The following is a 14,882-nucleotide window of genomic DNA, read 5'->3' on the forward strand; positions in this document are numbered from 1 at the left end:
CATTTGTGCTACCTGTAAATCTTAAAGCCTTAGCCAAGTAGTTCTTAGTGTAAAGCGCATATTCCCGGCCCCTGTTGCTTTGCAATGTGGACAGTTCAGTGGAGGAGTTAGACAAGGGGTGTATTGTTGGGGGGCGGTGCTGCTGTCCTGGGCCTACAAGGGGTTAAATTGGGAGGAGGGAGGGGCAGGGAGGGCAGGGGTGGGCCGAGCTGGAAGAGAGAGGAGACAGCAGAGGGATAGCCCAGCTCCAGGGGGAGACAGGACTTGCCGAGCTTGGAGTTCCGTTCCCTAAGGGGAGAGGGCAGAGGGCCCTGAGGTGGGGGCGGGAAGGAGGAGGAGCAATGAGGCCCGGGAGCTAGGGCCAGGCCTGCCAGGCCTGTGAGAGGTGAGGCCCCCCAGCCTGGGCGGGGGCCATGGTGGTGGCAGCAGCCCCGTCATGTCGGCTGAGGTCCGGCTGCAGCGGCTCCGGCGGCTCCAGGAGCTCGTGGTGGGTGGAGGCTGTGTGGGTCTGGAGCCTCTCTTGGACCTGCTGCTGTGCGTCTACCAGGAGCTCAGCGCCTCGGCCCTGGCCCAGGACAAATATGTGGTGGAGTTCCTGCAGTGGGGTGAGTGAAGCGAGGGCAGCAGCCAAGGGCGCTCCCAAGTCCCTGGGACCTTGGGCCAGAAGCATCCCTGAGGAGGAGGGAGCAGCTCAGGGGGAGGCGGGGATGGGTCCCAGGGATTGGGGTGGGGGGACCAGCTTTGAGGCCGAAGTGAGGATTGAGAGCAGGCTGGGGAGGAAAAGGACAGAAGAGCCGAAGCCCCAACTCCTAGATGGAGACGTGGTGGCAAGAGGTCTCCCAGCCCACCGAGTAAGTGAGGGGGTCTAGCAGAGTCCTGGCAGAAGACAGGAGGTGGCAGCTTCACCATCAGTGGGCCTGGGCCGGGGCCCTGGTGAAGGAGTCCTGAGTCGATGGCCTGGCTCTCCTATATCTCCTCCACGTCAACCCATAAGTGGTAGTAACTTTCCTCAAGACACCTCCTGTGTGTCCCCAATCATTAAGTGCTTAGAGATCTCCGGGAGTCGGAGGAAAGGGTGGCAGCTGCCGGCCAGTGGCAGGTGGTCGGCGCCACAGCCTGACAGGTGCCTAGGCCCCAGGGGAGGGAGGGAAAAGGGATTCGGGTGAGTCAGGGCCTTCTCTGGCCCCTACTAGATTCTGACTCACCAACACCAGAAGCACCCCAAATCTGAGCAACTCTCGGTTTCAGCTTCCAGTACCCCAAGTCCCACTGGGCTTGATTCAGGACTGGGCCTGCCTCAAAAGCCTACTTATGTTGGGGGGAACAGATGAGGAACAGGATTAATTTATTCTGGGGCCTCAGAATCCCCAACTAGAGGCAGCTCCGTGGATTAGTGGTCATCCTGTCTGCCTTGTCCCCCCACTTTGTTTTACAAAAGGGAGAACTGGGGGCCAGAGAGGCCAGATCCCATAGTGAAGGGGGCAGAGGCACTGTCTGGAGAGGTGGATTAGGGTTTGAGACCCCAGGGTCACCTCTGCCTTGCCCTATCAATCCTCTGTCCCATTCCAGTCTTCTTTCCTCCTCCCAAACCTTAGGGCTGGGAATGGGAAGGAAGGAAAGAGGGAAGGAAGGAGGAAATAAAAAGGAAGGGAAGGGAGAGAGGAAGGAAGGGAAAGGAGGGGAAGGCAGGAAGGAAAGAGGAAAGGAGGGAAGGAGGAGAGAAAGGAAAGAAAGGAGAGAGGAAGGAAAAGAAGAGGAAGAGGGGGAGGGAGATAGGAAGGGGAAAAAGGAAAGAGGGAGGGGAAAGGAGGAAGGAAGGGGAAAGAAGGAGGGGAAGGGAGAGAGGAAGGCAGGCACAGACGAAGATGGGGCCCTGAGATCCCCTTCAGGTGGCTGGGTCGTCCCGTCCCCCACCCCTCACCCCCACCCAAGAGTTCCGAACTGCTGCCACCAGCTGGCATTAGAAGTGGTACTGAGCTCTCCTCTGGAGAACAGGCGCCACACGGCATCGGAGAAACACTTGATCTTTTAATCCCGTCTCTGTTGCTGGGTAAACAGCTTTCTCTCCCAGGTACGCTGTGTAGTCCAAAATTCGAACCTAAGCCCTCGGGGTCCTAGAGGGCCCCCCCCGCCCCCCCGCGGGGCCCAGCCCGCGGCCTGACTTCTCTGGCCCCGAGCCTTACACTTCCTTGTCCGTGGCCCCGGGAGCCTACCGGCCGCCTCTCCCCGCTTTCCATTTCTGATTCTGCCCATTTGGGTCTCATATCCCCCATCTCTCGGGGCCTGCGTATTTCCTTGTCTGTTTCTCCGTCTCTGTCTCTTTATTTCTCTGCCCCGGCGTGAGCTAAAAAAAAAAAAAACACCTAGACACCCTTCTCTTGAGAGAAGTGGAAGCCGGGACATCTCTCTCCCTCCTCCCCCGTCCCCCCTGAGAGGAGACAAAAGGAGAAACTGAGGCAAGGGGGCAAGATTCATCTCCCCCCCTCCCCAGCCCCGCGAAGGGTGCTGCCTTTTGTGGACAGTGTTGGCACAGCCCGCCCTTGTGCGAGTTAGACCAGAACCAAGCCGGGGCGATTCCATAAAAGGGCCGGCAGCTCTGGCGGCCCCGGCGGCGGCTGCTCCTCTTCTCCCCCCACCCCCTTCCCCTCCCGTTCGCCCCGCCCCGCCCTTGGCTACCAGGCAGCTCGCCCCCTGCCCCCCCGCTGCTTGTCCCGTCCCCTCCCCCCACTCCCCCCCTCCCCGGCATGGCAGAGCCTGGTCTGTGCGGCGCGCCCCCAGCCGCTCGCCCTGAAGGCCAGGGGCAGAAGGGAAGGGGTATCAAAGCACGGCTCTCGCCCCCTCCCCCCCCGCAGCGGAGCCCGTCGTTGCGAGACTGAAGGAGATCCAGCTGCGCAGGGACGACTTTGAGATTTTGAAGGTGATCGGACGCGGGGCGTTCAGTGAGGTGAGAGGGGCTCAGCCGGGGTTGGGGGCGGGGCCGGGCTTCCTCCACCTCATCCTCACGCCCTCTCCCACCAGGTGGCCGTGGTGAAGATGAGGCGCACGGGGCAGGTGTTTGCCATGAAGATCATGAATAAATGGGACATATTGAAGCGAGGGGAGGTGAGGGGGCGGGGCCCGGAGGGTGGGGGCGGGGCCTAGGGGGCAGGGTAGAGCCCCGGAGGACAGGGGAGGGGCCCGGGGAGGAACCCGGGAAGGGTCCGTGGTAGGAGCGCAACCTGGGAGGAAACGGGGGTAGAGCCGGAGAGGGAGGAGCCAGGATGAAAACAGGGGTGGAGCCGGGGAGGGGAGAGGCTCACGGAGTGGGCGGGCCCAGGGCACCCGCAGGGGCTCCACTGCATCTGTCTCTCCCCCCACCCACCCCCCATCCCGACAGGTGTCGTGTTTCCGAGAGGAGCGGGATGTGTTGGTGAACGGGGACCCCCGGTGGGTCACGCAGCTGCATTTTGCTTTCCAGGACGAGAACTACTTGGTGAGGAGGGGCGGAGCTGATCCTGGCGGCACGGCTCGGGCCTTCTGAAAGGCCTTTGGTAGTCGGGCGCAGGGACATTGGGTCATAGATCAGGCTGGGAGGCAGAGGAGGCCAGGAGGCGCTGCTTCCCGTGGGGCTTTGGGCCGCCTCAGTTTCCTCCGCTGCAAAACAAGGGGATCCATCAATTACCAAGTCCTTATTAAGTAGCTCTTGTGTCCTGCGTCTCGCCTCTGCTGACAGTAGGTCCGAGGGCAAGTCACCAAACCTCTGTTGTAAGCAACTCCCAGTTGAGAACTATCTTTACATGTAACGGAAAAAATAAAATACCTCATACAGTAAGCAACTCCCGAGATTCCAAGGTGCCTACCAAGGGCTTAGGCCGAGTGTCCTCATCACTAGATGTCATCCCTATGCCCCTATCCCTCCTGTGCTAGGCGCTCGGTTTACAAAGACGAAAATGAACCAGTCCGCGCCTTCCACGGTTTGCACGCTATTGTGGGTATGCAGACTATATGCACACAGCAAATACTGTGTCATTTTGGCGGGAAAGGCTTCGTGGAAAGGGTAATGTGAGCTTGAAACTGGTACTCCAAGAAGAGGCGAGAGGAAGGAAAGCATTTCAGGAATGCTGTCCACTGAAGCTAGAGATGAGCAGTCCCGTGTGAGGGGCAGAGAGAATGCTAGAGTGGCTGGTCTCTAGGTTAGAATCGACCCGAGTCAATGGGGGCGCCACTGAGCTTTACTGAATAAGACCTGGGCTTCAGAATCTCAATCTCTCCGCCCAGGGTGCCAACTCTCGGTGGGATCTCTGTTTTCCGGGTTATCTGTCTTCACACTTGTCTGTCTCCCCCTTTCCCCATCCTCCTCTCTCCCCTCCAGGGACTCTCTTGGTCTCTGGACCAAGTGGAGCAGTGGAGGGAGAGCCCTTAAATCTGTGACTCTCAAACCTCCCTCCCCCCTAGTATCTGGTGATGGAGTACTATGTGGGCGGGGACCTGCTGACCCTTCTGAGCAAGTTTGGGGAGCGGATCCCCGAAGAGATGGCACGCTTCTACCTGGCTGAGATGGTCCTAGCCATCGACTCCGTGCACCGGCTCGGCTACGTGCACCGGTCAGGCCCCGAGTGGGGGTTCATCCCAAAGGGGGTGGGAGGGAGAGCACTGGACTGGGAGGGCACGGCTTGGGGGGTTGGGAGGTGACTTCTCAGAGCTGTCGCCCCCTCCTCCAGGGACATTAAGCCAGACAACATCCTGCTGGACCGCTGTGGCCACATCCGCTTAGCTGACTTCGGTTCCTGCCTCAAGCTTCGTGAAGACGGAACGGTGAGTGGGGGGGAAGGGAGCTGGAAACCCTGACGCCTGGCCCCCGGGTAGAGTAAGGCAAAGCCCAGAGATTCCTTTGCTAGGGGTGAGCCTGGCCACGGACGGGTTAATAGTCTGGAGGTGTGACCAAAACAAGGGTGAGATGGAGCCCGGAGAAGACGAGACCGGAGGGCAGAAATGGATAAAGGGGTGGAGCCAGGATACCCGAGTAGGACCAGGGACCCACCAGGCTGAAGGCGGGGACGGGCGGGGCCTCATCCACCTTCTCACCCCAGGTATGCTCGTCGGTAGCCGTGGGTACTCCGGACTACCTGTCTCCGGAGATTCTGCAATCTGTGGGCGACGGAACAGGGACGTGCTCCTACGGGCCCGAGTGTGACTGGTGGGCCCTGGGTGTGTTTGCCTACGAGATGTTCTTCGGCCAGACGCCTTTCTACGCCGAATCCACGGCCGAGACCTACGGCAAGATCGTCCACTACAAGGTGCCCCCGGGAGCCCTCTGGAAGCCTGCACGGGGGAGGTTTCACCCTGCTGCTGTGATCTTGGCCTAGTCCTTCCCTTGAGCACGCCCCTGATTCCTCCCCCTTCCCTAGGAGCACCTGGCCCTGCCTATGTCCGACGCCGGGGTCCCTCAGGAAGCCCAAGATCTGATCCAACAGCTTCTATGCCCGAGGGAGATACGGCTGGGGCGGGCCGGGGCCGGGGACTTCCGAGACCATCCGTTCTTCCAGGGACTCGACTGGGAGGGTCTTCGGGACAGTTCTCCCCCCTTCGTTCCTGACTTTTCCGGAGCCACGGACACCTGCAACTTCGACCTGGTGGATGACGGGCTCACGGCCATGGTGAGCGGGGGTGGGGTACGTACCCCGCCCCCGCCCCTCATCCTCCCCCAGAGGCCCAGCTTGGAGCCCACCTTGCCCGGTCCAGGAGCCTGAGCTCATCGAGTCAGCCTTGAGCCAAAGGAGTGCTTCGGCTTTGGGAGCGTTAGGCTGGGGTGGGGTGAGGCAGAGAGCTTCAGCGCTATTTCTTTTCTTTGTATCCAAAGATTTCTTTGTATCTTTGTCTACTCTGTGAGGCTCTGACGTTGCGGAGCAAGCACCGATCTGTATTACTAGTGAAGTCTAGGGAGGACCTTAGCACTCTGCCTCAATTGCGTGCTCATTGCCTGAATCATCCTAGAACCTCAGGCCTGGGGCGACCCCTAAAAGTTCTCTGGTCCAGCTCCTGGCACAGCCGAGGCTGTGAGCCAGAAAGAAGCGTACAGCCGGGCTTTCCCAACCTGGTCATTTTACATTAGACTTAGGCTGTTCCCCAAGGAGGCAAGAGCGAGGATGGTGCAGGGACCCAGTGCTCAGAAGGCTGGATTCCTCATCTCGGGTTTGTGGGTCTCCACTTCGCACTGGCGGGGAGCTTCCCTAAGCCCTTCTCTTCTCTTTCCTTCCAGGAGACCCTTTCTGACCTGGAAGAAAGCCCCCCACTGGGGGTGCACTTACCCTTTGTGGGCTACTCCTTCTCCTATGCTGCTCTCAGGTGAGGGGGAGGACCTTCTCGTCTCTCACCTTTTCCTTGGGGCTTTTCCCAATCTGACCTCTCTCTCTCTCTCTCTCTCTCTCTCTCTCTCTCTCACACACACACACACACACACACACACACACACTACCTTGTCTCTTCTGTGTTTATCATGTTTGAGGATAATATATGTGAATACACCCATACACAGGGTGTCTTAAATGTCTTTGTCGTTGTTTAGTTGTGCCTGATTCTGTGACCCCCATTTGGGGTTTTCTTGGCAAAGGGAGTGGAGTACTTTGCCATTTCCTTCTCCAGCTCATTTGACAGATGAGGAAACTGAGGCAAGCAAGGTTAAGTGACCTGCCCAGGGTCACACAGCTAGTCTGAGTGTAGATTCGAACTCGGGTTCTCCTGACTCCAGGTTGGCACTCTGCACACCACCTAACTGCCCAGCCCAAAGCTATAGGTGTATTCACATCTATGCACATAGATGGGGAAGACCCCATCCTGGCTGTGTGACCCTGGGTTTAACACTTAAGCTCTCAGTGTCCTAGGCCATTCTCTAAGCTGATAAATTGAAGCGAAGATATTGACCTCTGTTGGTACAGAAATCTAGGTTCAGTTGTTATCGCTATGTGTATGTGTCCACGCACACATTGTCTGTAGCCCTAGAGCCTAGAACCACTTAAGTGGTTTGTAAATGCTTGCTGAGAAAGGAAGTCACACAAGTGGGATCATTCCCTTCATGCCCTCCTCTCCAGGAGGGCCCTCATTCCCAACGAGGTTGGGGGAGGGCAAGGCAAAGGGCTCAACCTTGGGGCAGGTAGGTGGTGAAGTGGAGAAAGCACCAGCCCTAGATTCAGGAGGACCTCAGTTCAAATCCTGCCTCAGACACTTGACACTTCCTAGCTGTGTGACCCTGGGCAAGTCACTTAGCCTTCATTGCCCTGCCAAAAAAAAAAAAAAAAAGAGCTCAGCCTTGGAATGCAGGTGCCTTCTGTCCCCCACAGTGAAAGTCAGGCCCATGAAGCCAGCCACCCTGCCCCAATGGAGTTGGAATCTGAGCCTACAGTCCCTACCCCTCCGGAGCTGCCCACCCTCAAGGAGCCTGTGAGTGAGAGGGGGTAGGGTTCCAGGGTCAGGCCAGAAAGGCTTCTGGAGGAGGGTGCTGTGGCCCTAGAATGAGCTGGAAAAGAAGGGTGGGAGCCACTGCTAGCTTAGTGGAAGCAGCACTGCTTGAAGACCTCAGCTTGAATTCCAGTTACTAGTTGTATGGGCCTGGGTAAGTCCTTTCCGGCTCTGAATCCCAAGGTCCCCCAGACTCAGCCTGAGGAGGCCACATCGTGCCTAGAGAAGGAGGAGGAAGAGGGAGTCACCTTGCAAGAGCTGCAGGCTGCTCTGGAGGAGGAGATGCTGAACCAGCAGAGCCTTCGAAGAGAGCTGGATGCCATCCGCTTGGCCAACCAGAACTTTGCCAGGTCAGTGAACTGCTGGCTGGAATCACGTTTTAGCAGAGGGAAGGAGGTAGGGAGATAAGTTAGTGTGTCACGACCCGGTAGGGGAACCTTGTGTTGTGATAGGGCCCTAAATTGGACCTCTGTGACTTGGGGCAGCTCCATTCCTCTCCCTGGCTCTCAGTGTCCCCTTTTTGTAAATGGATGACTTCAGGGGTCTGTCCTAGTTCTCCATCCTAGGTCAGTACACAGGAATGAGAATGCCACAGTACTAGGAACAGTCAGGAGGGCCCCATTTTAAGAGCCAAGGCAATATTGGTGGTCCACATGGTGCCAGGTTTGGCCCCACAGGGAAGGGGGCTGGCACCCCAGGGGTGACCCTTCCTCTGCTCTGCCCCTAGCCAGCTCCAGGCCGCCGAGAGCCGGAATGGGGAGCTAGAGGCTCAGATCCAGCAGCTTCGAGAGAGGATGGAGGAGTTGCAAGCATCAGGCAAGTCCAGTCCCATCTCCCCGAGGGGTACCCACCCCCTGTGGAGGGCAGGAGTGGGGAGAACAGGAGGAGCCCTGGGGACACAATGGGGTTAGCAGGGGGCTGGAGGCTGCCAGCACACGAAACGGACTGCCCAGGCCACAAGGCTGCTGACCTCTCTCTGTCTGGATCTCTCTTTGCCTGCCCACTGCTCGACCCCACTTCCTTTCTCTTCTCCTTCCAGCCAACTCGGGGCTCCCCCTTCCCCAGGCCACGGAGCTGCCTCCCCATGTAAGACTCCCCTGCCCGCTTTTGCCTTGGGTCTGCTTCCGGGACCCCCTCCATGTCCCCTAAGTCCTCCTTCTGTCTCCCCTGCCCTTCCCTTATCTGCCCTAGGAATCCCCAGTACATCTCGTGGGATCCCTCTAGGGGTGGCCCTGGGGAGGGACCTGGAGGGGCTCCGATCTGGTCACCTGTCCCTTCTCTCTCCAGCCAGATGGCCCCCCGGCCGTGGCTCTGTGCCAGTGCCCCCTGGTGGTGCCCTGCCACCTGCTGCCCTGTGCCCGGGTACGTCCCTCCGGCTGTTCACCCCCCTGCCTCGCTCACCCTTGCTGCCTGGCCCCTCTGCCTCGCTCTTTCTTTGCCAGCTCAGATCACTGGGGAAGGGGCGGATGGAAGGGGGGGACCAATCAGAACGTGTTGCCGCCGACGGGACCAATGAGGGGGAACCCCTGGGAGATGCGAGAGGGAACGGATGGGGATGGCGCGGCGACCAATGGGCTTCGCTAGGACGGCCTGGAGGGACCAATCAGACCGCGCCCCTTGACCCTCGGCCGGTCTTCCCGCAGGTCCTTAAGCCAGGCCTATCGGAGGCGTGCCAGTTGCTCATCGTCGCCGCTGCTCTGGCTCCTGCCACAACGCTGGGCAGCCCTGGGCTGTGGGCCTGTGCTGGCCCCGACGCTGGCCCTGGCCCCGGCTCCGGCTGGGGCCTCCCCTGGCCGACTCACCTCAGCCCCAGAACCGCCCCCGGCCCCTGAGCCCTAGATTTGTCCCCGATGAACCCAGGAGTCCCGGGAGGGGAAGCCGTGGTCCGAGCGCGCAGTCCCCCCCACGCCTTCCCCGGACAAAGCGCACGGCCCCATCCCCGTGATCCGGACCCGTCCTCCGGGGCTCCGGCGGCGTCAGGAGAGGGAATCAAGGGGAGAGGGAGACCGCGGCCCCTCTGGGCTGCCCCCTCCCAGACCAAACACTGGCCCTCACTTCAGGGACCCCACGCACACACCACCACGCACCACGCGCGCCCGGGGCCTCCTCCGCCTCCCGCACCGCTCGTTTGCCCGGCTTGATATTTATTGAAACCCACTCCCCAGCCGCCTCAGCCCTCTGCACCAGCCGGATGCCGAGGTCCCCCGAGTGGCGGTAGCTGACCTGTCCCGTGCCCAACCCCTTTCCCTATTTAAGCACTGAGCCCGAACCCCGGTATTTATTGTCGCCCAATAAAAGCCTCTTGGTCTCCTTGGCGCAGGCTTAGTCTTTCTTCCCACCCGTCGCCCCAGGCGGGGTCCGAGCGGGCAGTGCGAGGCCTCGGACACGGCCGGGGGGCGGGGGGCAGAGGAGATCGCGGAGGCCGCAGGGATCCGGTCCGCAGCTACGGCCCAACGCGGGGTGGGGTTCCGCTCAGTAGCAGGGGCTTCGGAGCCTCGGGGACAAGGGCTGGGACCCCGGAGAGCAAAGGGTTAAGGGCAGGAGCCGCCCCGCGCAGGCGCTGCCGAGCTCCCAAAGTTACAGAAAACTTTCTCCCAAGTTTTTCCTGGGTTGGAAGAAGTGAAAGGGGCGGAGTGGGCGGGGCCCGGGCCGAGGAAGGCGGGGCAAGTAACGAGAGCAAGGCGGGAGAGGGCGGGGCTGTGGCCCCCGAGAAGAAACTGACCAGGCGCAGAGCCCCGGCGCCCCGCCTACAGGGGCGGAGGAGCTGAGTCCTGCACGCAGCGAGAGGGCACCGGGAAGCCCGACGGGGAGGGCGCCGGGGGCGTGCCGGCGGGTCTCCGAGAGACACCCCCTGGGAGGAGGAGATGCGAAGGGCAGGGGGCGGTGCCGCGAGCGGAAGGAGGCGGAGGGGGAGGGGCAGGGGAGGCGGGGCCCCGGACTGGGCCGGGCCGGGGGACAGGGCTGGAAGAGGAGGGGGCCGGGGGAAGCCCGAGGGAGGGAAGGAAAGGGGGAGGAACTTCCCAAAGTTGCAAAACATGGCTACCTTCCCTGCGGAGCCGAGCGCGGGCCCGGCGGGTGGCGGGGAGGCGGCCGCGGCGGCGGGGGTCGGGGACGAGGAGGAGGAAGAGGAGGAAGAGGAGGAAGGGGAGGGGGAGGCGGACGAACAGACGGCGCGGCGGCTCCTGCAGACCCTGCAGGCGGCCGAGGGCGAGGCGGCGGCGGCCGGGGAGGGCGCGGGGGCCCCGCCGCCGGGGCTGGAGCCGCCGCCCCCCCGCCGCGGCCACCCCGGCCCCGGGCCCCGGCGGCGCCCCCGGGCCCGGGCCCAGCGGCGGGCTGCGCTTCTCGGCCGAGCAGGTGTCGTGCGTGTGCGAGGCCCTGCTGCAGGCGGGCCACGCGGGCCGCTTGGGCCGCTTCCTAGGCGCGCTGCCTCCCTCAGAGCGCCTACGTGGCGGCAGCGACGCGCTGCTGCGCGCCCGGGCGCTCGTGGCCTTCCAGCGCGGAGACTTCGCCGAGCTGTACCGGCTGCTGGAGAGCCGGCCCTTCCCCGCGGCGCACCACGCCTTCCTGCAGGACCTCTACCTGCGCGCCCGCTACCGCGAGGCCGAGCGCGCCCGGGGCCGCGCGCTGGGCGCCGTGGACAAGTACCGGCTGCGCAAGAAGTTCCCGCTGCCCAAGACCATCTGGGACGGCGAGGAGACGGTGTACTGCTTCAAGGAGCGCTCGCGGGCCGCGCTCAAGGCCTGCTACCGCGGCAACCGCTACCCGGCGCCCGACGAGAAGCGCCGCCTCGCCGCGCTCACCGGCCTCTCGCTCACGCAGGTCAGCAACTGGTTCAAGAACCGACGGCAGCGCGACCGCACGGGTGGCCCGGGCCCCGGCGCGCTCGGGAGCGGGGCGGCAGCCGCGGCCGCGGCGGGGGCGCCCAGCAGGAGGTGAGACCCCCGGGGGGCTGGCCCGCGCCTGCGCCTCGTCCGCATTCCCGGGCCGCGTTCCATCCCGCCCCTTCCCCTTCCCGCTGGGGGAGGCTGGACACGCCCCCCTTCTTTCCTCCTCTGCAGCCCCCCACTCTGCTGGCGGGGGGAGGGGGGCTGGGGAGGGAGAAGGAGGGGTTGGAGGAGGAGGGGTCAGGGCTGGCCAGAGGCAGCATGCTTGGGCCTCCCTTTTTGTTGTGAAACGTGACCCCTCCTTCCCTGTAAGCCTAGTCTCTCCCCTCCTACCCATGGTCCACGTGGAGCTCCCAGCTGTGCCTCCACCCTCTGAATTCTCCTCAGGGAGCCCTAGGCGGAAGGTCCAGAGGTCTCTCCTTAGCACTCTTCTGTGTTACACCCGCCTCTCCAGCCTAGCTTTGAGGAGCCGCTGGTAGAGAGCATTTCAGATTCCTAGAGAAGGCTCCCCTAAACCTTTAGGGACTTGGTTTTAGGGTGGGACTGAGACCTTCCCGGCTCCTGCAAAATCCCTGCAAAACTCAGCTTTCTCCCATCTCTTGTCTTGTTAGCGAGTCGGATGGGAACCCCAGTACGGAAGATGAGTCCAGTCACGGAGCCGAGGACCAGGAGGCTGGAGCAGGGGCGGCCCCAGGAAGCACCGAGGGGCCGGCTCCTGGTTCTGTGTTTCTGGCTGGGGCGCCGGCAGGACCCCCGAGTGCCCCGCCTATCCTGCTCAATGGGGGCTTCTTGACAACGGCCAGCTCCCCGGCTGTGCTGCTGAATGGCAGCTCCGTCATCATTAATGGTCTGGCCCTGGGGGAGGCCCCGGGCCTGGCCCCACTCCTGCTCACAGGGGCCCCTGGAGGAGGGGGCCCACCAGCCACTAGCCCACAAGCCCAGGCTCCACTGCCCTCCCTCCTCCAAGTTCCCCAGCCTGGAGACATGAAGGCAGAAGAGATCCAGCCTGAAGATGGAGGCGCCAAAGGAAACCCCACATCTGGGGAGGAAGCTGTGCCACTGCAGGGGCTGTCCCTCTCCCAGGTGGTTCCTGGCTCCCAGACCCCGGCAGCCCCGGTCCCCCAGCCGGCAGTGCCCTTCCCTTCTCCTGCAGTGGTGACCCCTGCCGGGCCAGGGCCCCAGGTGGTGCCACTGTCCCCCCCGGGCTCAGTAGCTCCCATGCCAGCCCCCCAGGTGGTCCCACTCTCTCCATCAGGCCCTGTTTACCCCGGGACCTCACCCTTGGTCTCCCTTCCCCAAGTGGTGCCCACATCCCAGGTGGTGACCCTGCCCCAAGGGGTTGGGTCCCTACAGCTGCTGGCTGGGCCCGCTAGCCCCGTCAAGGTGGCAGCGGCAACGGGGGCCACTCTGGGCCAGGCCAACGTTCACCTCATCAACCCAGGAATGGGGGTCGCAGCCTTGCAGTTGCCTACGGCCGCCCCAGGTAAACATCCTTCCCCAGGGTGAGAGCAAGCATGGCCCCTGCTGTCGGACCCCGCCCCCCCATTTTGCTGCCTGTGTGAATTTGGAAGTGTCTGCTCTTCTCTCGGGGCCACTTTACCATTTAGGTCCTCTTTGTACCCCGAAACCTGTGATCTGAGCAGTGTAAGGGAAGGGAAGCTGGGGGGTGGGGGGAGTCTACTTGGCCACCCTCTTACCTCCCTTCTCCCCACCTCCTCTCCTCTCTCTTGCCCCAGACTGTGAGAACCCCAAGCCCAGGTTCTCTGCCCCCGCCCCCAGTGATCTGGCAAAGGCTTCTTCTAGCTCCAAGGTGTAAAGAGGAGGACACAGTCTTGTTTTCTCCATTGCTCCCCTCTAAATTTTCGGCCTGGGAGTGAGGCAGTCCTGGACCCGGATGGTTGTGGCCTGGTGCGACCTCCGCTTGGGGGTCAGATTGACTCTGTCACACATTAGTGTGGTTTCTATCATGATAGCACCATCAAGGCAGAAACGGTCCCTGTCAGGGGCTTGGGTGGCAGAGGTTTGCCGCAGGGTGGCTGGGCAGGGGGTAAATGACAGGGACAGGATTCTGCCTTGGGGCCGCCAGCTCGCTCACCTCTGCCCTTCCCCGGACAGGTAACTTCCTCTTGGCAAACCCAGTTTCCAGCAGCCCCATTGTGACGGGGATGACGCTTCAGCAGGGCAAAATCATCCTGACTGCCACCTTCCCAGCCAGCATGCTGGTCTCGCAGACCCTGCCACCCACTGCCGCCAGCCTGGCGCTGCCCGTCAAACAGGAAGCCCCTGCTCCTGTGGCTGAGGGGCCACCCCTGGCCACGGCGGCCCCTGGCCCATCTCTTCCCACCTTCTCGGCCCAGCCCCAGGTGCCTGTGGCCCCAGTGGCCGCTGGCCCAGCCTTCTCCCCAGACTCCTCTGGCACCCTAACTAGTGTCCCTGTCCCCACCATTCCTTCCTGGCCTGGGGGGCTGGAGTTGGGGGTGGGAACTGAGGGGCTCTTTGAGATGGAAAAAGGGCTAGGAACGCCTGCCCCCCATGCCCTCCTGAGGCTGCCTGATGGGGAGGGCCTCCTGTTGGGGGGCACAGGGGGTGAGGAGGGGGACGAGCTGGAGCCCGAGGACAAGGTCTTGACCCAGCTCCAGTCAGTGCCTGTGGAGGAGCCACTGGAGCTGTGACTGGACCAGACATTTGTGTTCTCCCCCACTCCCCAAATGAGGTGCTTTGAAGACTGAAGCGTCCTTCCCCAAGGGGCCAAAGGGGAATGGGTACGGGGCTTCTGTGCCTACCACAAACGCCGTCTTCCAGATCATAACACTAATTCACCCTGCCTCTCGGGGCGTGAGGCTCCCCGGCCCCTCTCTTTCGGGGTTGGGGGCTGGAGTAGAGGCTTCAGCTTGTTACAGCCCCTGCTTTTCTGTATGCTCCCCTTCCCCCAAAGACTTTTGCCCTCCTGGAGCTGTTCTGGGGGGACCTAGGGCTGGCTGCACACCCATCCCTTTTGGATCCGGTACTGGCTGTGAATTGTCTATGGAAAAACACTATGGCCCTTGGGCCCACCCCCTCCCCAGGACCCTGCCCCTGACCTGCAAGCGGCTCTTCATTCAAGGAGGTCCTAGAAGGGCATGGGAGTGTGTGACTGGGCCCTGGGCCCCACTGACACCCCATGCACAAGGCTCCTAAGTAGCCCACAGGATCTGGGTGGTGGCAGCGAGGGCCCCACAGCCCCTCCTGACCCCAGACCAAAGATCCTTCCTCCCAACAACTTGCCCCTGGGAGGGGGTGACCTTCCCCACCTTGGTTTGTACCTTCCCAAATCTTTATATTTTTCTAGGACGTGTTACTGCCTCAATTTCAATAAACCAGACCCAGAAATGCAGGGGGGGCTTCTGATCCAGGGGAAGTGGGGCCTGTTAGCCCCCTTTCCTGATGCCCTTTCTCAACCCTGTTGGAGCTTTCGCTTCCTCCTCCTCCTCAGGGTCAGGGGGAGGGAAGGGGATTTGTGGTCTCACCACCAAGCGGGGCTGCTGGGGGGTGGGGGTGGGGGGGGAAGAACTTGGAGAGGCCAGA

At 62.1% G+C, this 14,882-nt stretch overlaps 3 protein-coding genes across 12 annotated transcripts; 2 read left to right on the top strand and 1 right to left on the bottom strand.

Moving 5' to 3' along the window:
- Window positions 1-210: 210 nt before the first annotated feature.
- Window positions 211-9,743, top strand: DMPK (DM1 protein kinase). Of its 10 annotated transcripts, none has more exons than XM_043998296.1 (16): window positions 211-605; window positions 2,059-2,071; window positions 2,853-2,944; window positions 3,019-3,102; window positions 3,377-3,472; window positions 4,435-4,583; window positions 4,701-4,794; window positions 5,070-5,276; window positions 5,388-5,651; window positions 6,239-6,324; window positions 7,317-7,416; window positions 7,618-7,784; window positions 8,162-8,250; window positions 8,474-8,520; window positions 8,722-8,796; window positions 9,078-9,743. In XM_043998296.1, exons 1-16 carry the CDS (start codon window positions 414-416, stop codon window positions 9,264-9,266), a joined length of 1,944 nt encoding a protein of 647 aa, XP_043854231.1. In that variant the 5' UTR covers window positions 211-413; the 3' UTR covers window positions 9,267-9,743. The 10 variants fall into 10 exon arrangements, with proteins under 10 accessions (XP_043854231.1, XP_043854230.1, XP_043854232.1 ...); XM_043998295.1 differs by having other exon boundaries at window positions 8,726-8,796; XM_043998297.1 differs by having other exon boundaries at window positions 7,627-7,784; window positions 8,726-8,796.
- LOC122748230 (poly [ADP-ribose] polymerase tankyrase-1-like) lies at window positions 9,424-10,471 on the bottom strand. Its single transcript, XM_043993903.1, has 3 exons — window positions 10,107-10,471; window positions 9,774-9,942; window positions 9,424-9,681 (listed from the first exon to the last, which is right to left on the bottom strand). Exons 1-3 carry the CDS (start codon window positions 10,469-10,471, stop codon window positions 9,424-9,426), a joined length of 792 nt encoding a protein of 263 aa, XP_043849838.1.
- SIX5 (SIX homeobox 5) lies at window positions 10,470-14,755 on the top strand. Its single transcript, XM_043991174.1, is given in 4 exon segments — window positions 10,470-10,723; window positions 10,725-11,366; window positions 11,930-12,801; window positions 13,434-14,755. Coding segments are annotated over 4 exon segments (2,325 nt in total). The 3' UTR covers window positions 13,991-14,755.
- Window positions 14,756-14,882: the final 127 nt, after the last annotated feature.

This window comes from Dromiciops gliroides, chromosome 3 (genome assembly GCF_019393635.1).
Source record: "Dromiciops gliroides isolate mDroGli1 chromosome 3, mDroGli1.pri, whole genome shotgun sequence".
Classification (NCBI taxonomy): Eukaryota; Metazoa; Chordata; class Mammalia; order Microbiotheria; family Microbiotheriidae; genus Dromiciops; species Dromiciops gliroides.

Bases quoted from the DNA above. Each gene is read 5' to 3' on its own strand.
- DMPK (XM_043998295.1), top strand. From the start codon at position 414: ATGGTGGTGGCAGCAGCCCCGTCATGTCGGCTGAGGTCCGGCTGCAGC. The intron at 5,277-5,387 runs GTGCCCCCGGGA...CCCCTTCCCTAG, and splicing joins GCAAGATCGTCCACTACAAG to GAGCACCTGGCCCTGCCTAT. The intron at 6,325-7,316 runs GTGAGGGGGAGG...TGTCCCCCACAG, and splicing joins TTCTCCTATGCTGCTCTCAG to TGAAAGTCAGGCCCATGAAG.
- LOC122748230 (XM_043993903.1), bottom strand. From the start codon at position 10,471: ATGTTTTGCAACTTTGGGAAGTTCCTCCCCCTTTCCTTCCCTCCCTCG. The intron at 9,943-10,106 runs GTTACTTGCCCC...CCGGGGTCCCAG, and splicing joins CCCTCTCCCGCCTTGCTCTC to CCCTTGTCCCCGAGGCTCCG. The intron at 9,682-9,773 runs GTGGGAAGAAAG...GTGCTTAAATAG, and splicing joins GACCCCGCCTGGGGCGACGG to GGAAAGGGGTTGGGCACGGG.